This window comes from Rosa rugosa, chromosome 6 (genome assembly GCF_958449725.1).
Source record: "Rosa rugosa chromosome 6, drRosRugo1.1, whole genome shotgun sequence".
Taxonomy (NCBI): Eukaryota; Viridiplantae; Streptophyta; class Magnoliopsida; order Rosales; family Rosaceae; genus Rosa; species Rosa rugosa.
Window position 1 is genome coordinate 6,146,863 of NC_084825.1, and position 9,157 is coordinate 6,156,019.

The window sequence follows — 9,157 nt, forward strand, 5'->3', positions numbered from 1 at the left end:
TCCATAGGGTCCTGTAAGAGATATCTCAAGTTCTTTTAATCAAATTCAAGGCACAAACAAAATTCCATCGAGAGTACTAATTCATGGCACCTATCTCGGTTAGAAGCAATTGATTGCTATACACATGAAAGATCGAAACACAGATGCAACGGAAGCTATTTACACTCCATGCAAATGCATCATCTACCCTTCACGCAAATAGGAAAGTGAGATTAGGTGACATCTTTGTTCTTTATGTGAATGGTTAATAACTAATTAGGGCGTGACATTATATAGCTGACGGAACTGTTTGTATATCAGGCCCGGACTTGAGATTTTGAGGCTTGAGGCGAAAAATAAAAATTGGCCTACATTTTTTTTTATAGAAAAGAAAAAAAAAGCCAAAAAAAATATTTACAAAAAAAATTGAAAACAAAAATAAATACATAACAAAAATGAGATTCAAACCTAGTCTAGGAGTAACATAAAGGAAAGGAATACAACTTGCCAACTAAATCAATCTCATTGTTTGGTAAAAGACTTACATTTTTTTTACTTAATAATTTTATGGAAAAGACTTCAATACATTAATGTACTGATACATCAAGTAGACTAGTTTAATATAGAGGTAGACTAGCTCGGTACAAGGATAGACTAACTCCATGCATAAATAGACTAGTCTACCCATGTACTGAGCTAGTCTACCTCTGTATTGAACTAGTCTACTTGATGTATCGGTACATTAATGTACCGTAAACGATCCATTTTTTAAATATCTCCAGAAAAAAAAATATTAGGCCCCGACGAGACACCGGGCCTGAGACGGCCGACTCACGGGCCTCATGTCAGGTCCGGCTTTGTGTTTGTTGGTCTGCCAAACGATAGACTTGGATTGCACAAAATTTGTAAGCGCTTGCCGCAGTATGTTAGAATTCAAAAATGGAAGTGTTTATTATTTATTTATTTTCAAACCAACTGGAAATTTTCTTAAATTAAACATCAAAATTAGATCAGTTTCTTGTAACCAAAAAAATGCTGGATCAGTTTCAAGCTCTGTAGCCAACAAACGTATAGAAGAATCCTAGGAACATGCAATTTCCCACGTATGGTTACATTTGTTGCCAAAAAGTGTGTTGCCTTTAAATCCTCTAGAAAACATAAGAAAAACATACCATCTCTAAACGCTGCACCAAAGAAGTAATATCATGCAGCAACCCTTCCGCTCCATCTCGGCAGGTCTAGAATGTGACCGCCTTGAAGTTGGTCAAATGAGATCCTTTGCGTCTGACTATGTGGTGGCATACTTCCATCCTTGCGCATATCAATGCCACTAGGAAATGACCCTCAGCCTTAGCCTCCGCCATAACACTTTCATCCACTACATATACCACACTCAAAAAGTCATCATTTTCATTCCATATAATGCAACCCGCTCCTCCAGCTAGTACTTGTAGTCCCTTTATCCATGCTCCATGAGACCATGGCAATCCACATAACCTAGTGGTGGCAATTGCCAGTAGTTAATGCTGTTTAGTTGTCTTAGCTCCTATGCTGAGCTGTAGCAACAGCGTACAGACTCGATGGTTAACCTGAGCCATCAATAAACGCACAGCTCGCAACGCTCATATATCTTCTGAGTCCTGCACTTCCAAATTCTTCATAAGCAAAGGCAATGGTAGGTATGTTTCCACATAGTTGATGACCTTGATGATGAAAGTAATTTCCCAATTCCTTCCAGCAATCTTTGAAAGTAGTACACCGTTGAATATAAAGTTGTATAAGGTATGCAAACCGGCCAGAAGACCTCTGAAAGTCTTCCTTGAAAGAAAAGATGGAGAGTTCAGTACAAGTAACCCAGAATTGGCACTCCTGCTTAGTACCCCTTCAATCAGTTTCCACTTTAGTTTAACATAGACCTTAACTTGTAAATCTTAGTGTCCTTGAAGGTATGAAGAATCTCTTGAGAAACTAGCAATATGCCGGAAACAAACCTTCCAAAATGAACCTTATGCACTTGGGTAGGACTAATTAGTTTCCTCACTTGGGGACCACAGTCTTCAGATCTACCACTTTAAGGACTAGAGTGGTTAGACTACTTGCCAACTCATGAGGCAACCTACCATATGTAATGAAAGCAATCCAACACTTAGAAAACTTGTGCAAATTTTGGACCTTGCTCTTTCTGCCACTGTCGAATGAGCACATCTGAAAATCAAGTGAACTAAATGAGTGCTTGTGAAAACGAAATCAAAGCAGAATTGAAGTTGAAAACAGAAACTGTATGTGAGAATCTGAGGAAAATGAACACGTGTTGAAGTGCATACTTTTGATTCTTAAGATCGGACTTTGTATACACGGGTCGACAATGATTCTTGGCAAATGCCTGACCTGGGAAATACATCTTCAATAGAGTTCCACTACCACCCCTCTGTCAAGCCTTGGAAGAGAACTCTGGCAAGAGAAAAATATACGCATTAAGTTGAATATTAACCTCATTTGACTCTGAAAAACAGAAGACATGCAGCAAGCAAGCTAGACCTCTTTGTTAAAAAATGGAGTCCTTGATATAATTAACAAGACACTAACAGTTTGCAAGTATTTGCCTAAAGTTAGAATGAAGCTTCGGGAAAGTAAAACCACAATATTCCATATCGAAACAATGGGATTGAACACTAGCAAGCTGTAAGTGAAGTCCTTGCTTTACCAATAAAAACATGGCAGGATAAAAGAGAAATCCTTAATTTCCTCATTTGTTAAAATCAACTGATCCTCCTAAGTGTATTTAGAATTGCTAACATACCTCTTGCCAGCTTCTACAACACAACCAAGAATTCAGTATGCATGGCTCCTACATAAATGCATTTTTTATTGAGACATGCCTCATGATCAAGGTAGACATCGAACTTCCGTGAAACCAAGATGGAAAGGTAATTTAACTTCTCCACAAGGTCATTAGTAACACACAGAGGAAATAATTTTTAAAACCAAGATAATTAATTGAAAACCAGTTCCGACTGATCTAAGAAGTAGAAGCAGATAAAGCGATTATAATAGCACATAGACAGGATGTGAAATTGAGAATTCATAACAAGTCAAAGCTGAAAGATGATAGCAAATAATTGTCTGCTTTCAAACATAATACTTCTGTTCTTTAACCATCTCATAAGCTTCTAATGCTATACACCTTCTAAAAACGTTAACCAGCTTCAGCGTGCCAACTTAAAAGTTAATTGAAAATCTTGATTTCTAGCATGGAAACTCTTTATACTAAGGGTGATTTTCTTTTACCAATATCAGTTACCTGTCGGTTCTGATGTACATAGCACACGTCCACAACAAACAACTTTAAGCCCTCTCTACAGGTAATGAAAACTATTTAGGTGCAAGAAAGATAGTCTAACAAAAGGTATTTGCTTGCACTGTGAACATTGAAATCCATCAGAAGTGCTTGAAGCCTCTTTATCATCAGCAGAATCGCCATCTATCCAACAGGTGCAATGCGGACAATACCAGCTACCTTCAGGAAGCTCCTGAAGTTGAAAACACAAAACAGAAGAAAAAATCTCCAAAACAACACATTCAACAAAAACCCTTACAACTAGGCAACACAAAAGGTTATCTAAGTTTAAAATCTAATTTCCTGGAACTACAGAAATAGAATCACATAGTTCGAAAAGAAATTCAAACAAAAAATCATTAACAGGATGACCTTTTTTTTGCAATTTCTCATAACATCACAAGTTCACAACATAGTTTTCCTAGCTTCAAAAGTTCAAAACACAAAATGTAAAGCCACCATGCATTCTGGAGGAAACAGAATTCTGTACACAAGTGAACCAAGAATAAGTTCATGTCCAAGACGTAAACTTTCAGCAGTCTAAATTGAATGCTGTCTATGAAGAAAAGTACGTACCCTCAATACTCAACCAAGTACAGCAAATATTGGAGCACACTAAATACAAAATTTATTCTATGTACATGAATTTTTGTACATAGAATAAATTTTGCTACGCAGCAGTATGTACTTGACGATGATGATGATATGCCACCATATGTGGATGTAATATTTAGTTGTTTGTGGACTCTGTTCTCCATCTGCTCACCATAACAAATCACAATGCAAGGGACAGACAATTAGAGAAGAAACTGTTTTCAGTTTCTTTAATTTCAACAAAGAATTTCAAGTTAAAGAAGTGATAATCAATTAAGTAAAATGGAAATTCTGCGAGCTCCATCAACGGATTTCACCTTCTTCCCAATCTCCAATGCGAAATTCATCCTCATCAACATCTTCAAGTTCATCCCTCTTCAAATAGATGCCCAACTTCTCAAGTGGCAACCAACGATAAACCCTGTAACAAGAATCCTGTTTGATGCCACCACTGCACAACAACTTGAGTTGTTGAAGATCTTGTAAAGGATTCTCGACTTTCAAGCGAGCAGCCTCTTCAACCCTCAAAATTTCCTTACGAGCCTGTTCCCTTAGCCGCTTGATTCGGAGCTCCTTATATTTATTCACTGCACAAGTGATAGCAGAAGCAGAACCCTTCCCTTCGTCAAGGCCGCGCTTGATTCGGTGTTCCTTATCTTTATCCACTGCAGAAGTGATAGCAGAAGCAGAACCCTTCTTTTCGTCAAGGTTTCTGGATGACCTCTTGGCCTCTCTTTTGTTGTTGTTGTTGTTGAGTTGTTTAAGACTTAATGGACTCACTGGACTAATAGGAGACACAAACCTATCCAAACTAGCACAAGAAGCTTTCAAGGTTGAAGACCTAGTTTCAGGAAACCCTAATTTCCACTTAGCCTCAAAAAACTTACCAAGATTCCTGGCCATTGCACGCTGTTTAGCTCCAAGAGGGTAACACCATAACACGTTTTGGAAGGTAAGCCTGACATCGGCCACAAAGGCATCAATACTGGAGTAGTTGTCTCTCTCCAACTTGGATTTGACGGTGGACAGATCCATAGGCCTTCGAACCTCCTGAGAATCAGGGATTCGAACAGCCACAGCGCCAAGACGGTGATCAATTAGCTCCTGCAAGATGCCGCAACAAAGAAGCTTTTGGGTCTGCTCCAAACCTGTCACCGGCATCAGCTTTTGCTTCTTGGATGATGAAATCGTTGTGTCACCCACATCCTCTCTACGCCTTCTTTTAGAATCGCAACCCATAGCTGCAATTCTGAAGCGCAAAACCCAGAAACTAAGAGTGATAGAAGAAAACAAATAAGCGAAGCGAGTGCAATTGGAGATCCCTTATGAAACGCAAGACCCACACAGTGATTTCAGAGAGTGATCTTCTTATTCTCCTCAGACTCCGAATATATAGGACAAGGAAAAGGAAAGGGTCGGTTGCCAATACGGCGTCGTGCTATGTATTAGGGTCTCAAATTTAGCGCGTTTCTAAACGCGTTGTTTTCTTTTATTCCAAGAAAATGAAATGAAATCAATTTTTTATATAATTTGCAGGATAAATCATTCTCCAAAACAAATAATAAGCATATTACTTCAACAAATAAAATGAGACATATAAAATCAAATTATTAATTACACAAATAAAAGGACCAATGTTTGTTCCAAAAATAACATAAAATGAGAGAAATTTTAAAGAATAATCTTTTTTTGATCTTCAAATTGAATTATAGCCTGGTTTTTTGAAATAGTTGAAAAATAACCTTATGAAGCAATAAAATGTCATAATTACCCTTAATGAAAAGTTAACACTCTCCAACTCTTCTTCTTCGCAATACACGTGATTGTGAGGACCTAACCCAGATCGGACGGATCTGAACAGATTCAAGCCATTCCATGGAAGGTGAATACGGAGGTGGTGACACCAAGAGTGAAACCCAAAACATGTTCTCGAAGCTTCACCATCATAACAACCCACAATCTCATCCTCACCCCCACCACCCCCAGCAGCAACACTACCACCACCATTTCTCCAACCCATTTCAGATCACCCTAGTCCGCGAATGTCAGCCTCAAACTTCTGAAGAAGAAGACACCAGCCGAACCAGCAGCGGCACAACCACCAAGCCGCTTGTTTCAGATCCCAACAACCCCACTGACGGCGACGGCGCCACCATTGAAGTCGGCCGCAGGCCCAGGGGCCGCCCTCCCGGCTCCAAGAACAAGCCCAAGCCTCCCGTCATCATAACCCGCGACACCGAGCCCGCCATGAGCCCGTACATTCTTGAAGTCCCCGGCGGAAGCGACGTCGTCGAAGTCGTCTCGAGATTCTGCTGCCGCAAGAACATCGGATAGAATGTCTATGAAAGATGCCACCAGGAACCTACACCAAATGCAAAATCCTTTTATTGGTTTTGAGATTCGTAGAGACAGAGAGAGTAGGAACAAGACCAAGGAAAAGAACAAGTGCTGCTTCTTTACTTTAAATTGCCAATAGTGATTATAAGGGAAAAGAAGATGTTTCCATGAACAAGGAAGAAAAAGATGTCAACGCCAATTGCATTACAGCATGACTAGCATAGGAATATGAGGAATAGAATATGATCAGTGATCAGTATTCCATCACGTCTATGTAATTCATCATCACTAATGCTTCATTACAAGCAATTCTAAATTAGTGAGTTCACTGAACTTTGATAAGGAGCATTATTCTATGTATACACCCTTTACATAATGCATTAGCCATTCAGCTTCATTTTCAAAAACCTATGTATCTGCAGAAGCTGTGAGTTCAACATTAACACTGAAAAGGGTTGGTCGATCTGTTATAAATTCTCGAACTTCTACCCGAATCAAAAGCTCTATTAATGACCATTCCCTAAAATTCCATATAGTCCTCAAGAGTCGAGTTCAACTACATATAATAGAATCAATAACCGAAAAATAATACACATCAAATGTGCAAAAGCGAACCTGCAGAGACTTTATACCAGCAATATCAAACATTCAGTTGTGGAGAATGTAGAGAGAGAAGCTCCCCCCTCTCTCTAGAAACAACACAACACTCTTTTAGTTTACAACACACAAACTGACTGTCCCAACCTTAACCTTATCCTCATCCCCTTCCAAGCTGTTACAGATTGAGACGAGGTGCTTCCCTGACTCTAGTGTGCAGGCTTCATTCAGATGGGATCACGACACAGGTACTTTCACTTGACTACTTGGTAGTGGTTGAATCGAAGGGATAAGCCCCTCAAAAGACTTGAGGGGAGCCGTCTGTCTCTGTGCTTTGGCCATATACCAATGGTATATGGAGCCTACAAAAGAGATAGATTCTTGTCTCTGGGAAAGGATATCACCTACCAAAGTCAATTCTGGTCCCCTTTATCTGAACTAGATACTTTACTCACTATTGTTTAGGAACCAAGCACTTTTTAAAATTTTTACCCACTCCTGTGAATTAGGGCCATACCCCTCTGTAGGCCTGGCAACTGGGCGGTCACGGGCGGGTTGCGGGCGGACTTAACGGGTTAGCGGTCTTAACAGGCTCAACCCGTTATAACCCGTTATCTTAACGGGTTGAGCCCGATGGGTTCGCTGGTTATCCGTTGGAACCCGTTAAGACCGTTAAGGTTTTTTTTTTTTTCTTTAAATTTTAAAATTCTTTTCTAATCAATTACCCACTAAAACCCGTTAACAATAAATTGGCCATTGAAACCCGTTAAGACCCGCTAACATAAAAATGAAATTTTTTTTTTTGCATTTTTTTTAAACTCTTTTTCACACCCATTACCCATTAAAACTCTTTTTCATTATTGCTTTGAAAATCAAAAAATTCAAAGAAAATTATTACAATTCTCATAATAGGTTAAATCCAATGTTACTTGAAACTAAAATATTACAAAATCAAAGCAAATCATTACATGAAACTAAAAAAGTCTTTCGTTGGTTTGGCTTTGTCCTTCCAATGTCAAATCCAACACATCTTCAGTAAGTAGCTCCAAATCAGTTCGGTCTTGCTCTAAATTACACAAAAGAAAGAGAGGCAAATTAAAATAAATATTCACATGATGAAAAGATAAGAAGCTAATACAATAACCAAGTGATATAGAATTTACCTTTTTTACCGAAAATCCAATCTCGAGTACATAGCAATGCTTGAACAGTGTCAGGCAATAATGAGCTACGGTATTGATCTAGTACTCTACCAGCAGTACTAAACGCGGATTCAGATGCAACCGTAGAAATAGGAATCGTTAGCACATCACAAGCCTTATGGAAAAGTATAGGATACCGAAATTGTTCCATTTTCCACCAAGAAAGAACATCCAACTCTTTCTTTCTTTCCAACCTTTCTTCATCAAGATACTTGTGAAATTCATTCTTCATACTCGAAGTTGAACCATTCTTGTAGCTAGCATCAAATTCCTAGACAAAAATAAACCAAACAGTAAGCTACTCACATTTAGTTTGATAATATATAATTCATAGGCGTAATTTAATAAAAACAATTTGATATCTAATAATGCAAAGTAGATGACTAATAATGGTGTTTACCATCGAACATGGAAAAATTTTCCATTTAACAAAAGAAGCCCTCTAAAGTTCAATTGAGTTCTCAATTTCTCAACAAATGAATCATTAGCCGATGCATTATCCAATATAATCGAAAACAATCTCTTATCAATCTCCCACTCACATATCAATGAATTGATCTTTTCAGCTAGGGCAATACCATTATGTGGTGGAGGCATATGACAAAAACTAAGTATCCTCTTATGCAATTTCCATTCTGAATCAATGAAATGTGCTGTGAGTGTTAAATAACCATCAGTTGCTTGAGAACTCCACAAATCAGAAGTTAAACAAATTCTCCCTTTAACTGAACTTAACATATTCTGAAGTTTCAACTTTTCACTATCAAATAGCTTCAAAACATGGGCTTTAACTGTATTTCTACAAGGCAACTTAAGTGAAGGAGAAATATATTGAAAGACAGCTCTGATTCCCTCGTACTCCACAAAACTAAATGGCAAGTCATGCTGAACAATGGTCTCGATTAACAATTTAGAAAACTTTTCATACTGAAATTTTGAAGAACGTGTAGAAGACTGAGGTGACACTACATTACTCGAACTATAACAAGTATCATGATGACGTAAAAGGCTACCTGTTCCCGTAATAGAATCACACTTATACACAGCTCCACACTTTATGCATTTTGCACGCTCTATTTGATCCTCAGTCACAGGCAACTCTTTAAATGAT

General features: G+C 38.4%; 1 protein-coding gene across 4 annotated transcripts; it reads right to left on the bottom strand.

The window, feature by feature from the left end:
• Positions 1-903: 903 nt before the first annotated feature.
• On the bottom strand, positions 904-7,178 carry LOC133714491 (uncharacterized). 4 transcript variants are annotated; one of them, XR_009848695.1, is made up of 5 exons: positions 6,863-7,178; positions 4,798-6,272; positions 3,893-4,721; positions 2,304-2,430; positions 904-2,184 (listed from the first exon to the last, which is right to left on the bottom strand). XR_009848695.1 is itself a non-coding variant. In XM_062140611.1 (5 exons), exons 1-3 carry the CDS (start codon positions 5,147-5,149, stop codon positions 3,950-3,952), a joined length of 825 nt encoding a protein of 274 aa, XP_061996595.1. In that variant the 5' UTR covers positions 5,150-5,376; the 3' UTR covers positions 904-2,184; positions 2,304-2,430; positions 3,893-3,949. The 4 variants fall into 4 exon arrangements, 2 of the variants coding, with proteins under 2 accessions (XP_061996595.1, XP_061996594.1); XM_062140611.1 differs by lacking the exon at positions 6,863-7,178 and having other exon boundaries at positions 3,893-4,074; positions 4,228-4,575; positions 4,798-5,376; XM_062140610.1 differs by lacking the exon at positions 6,863-7,178 and having other exon boundaries at positions 3,893-4,074; positions 4,228-5,302.
• Positions 7,179-9,157: the final 1,979 nt, after the last annotated feature.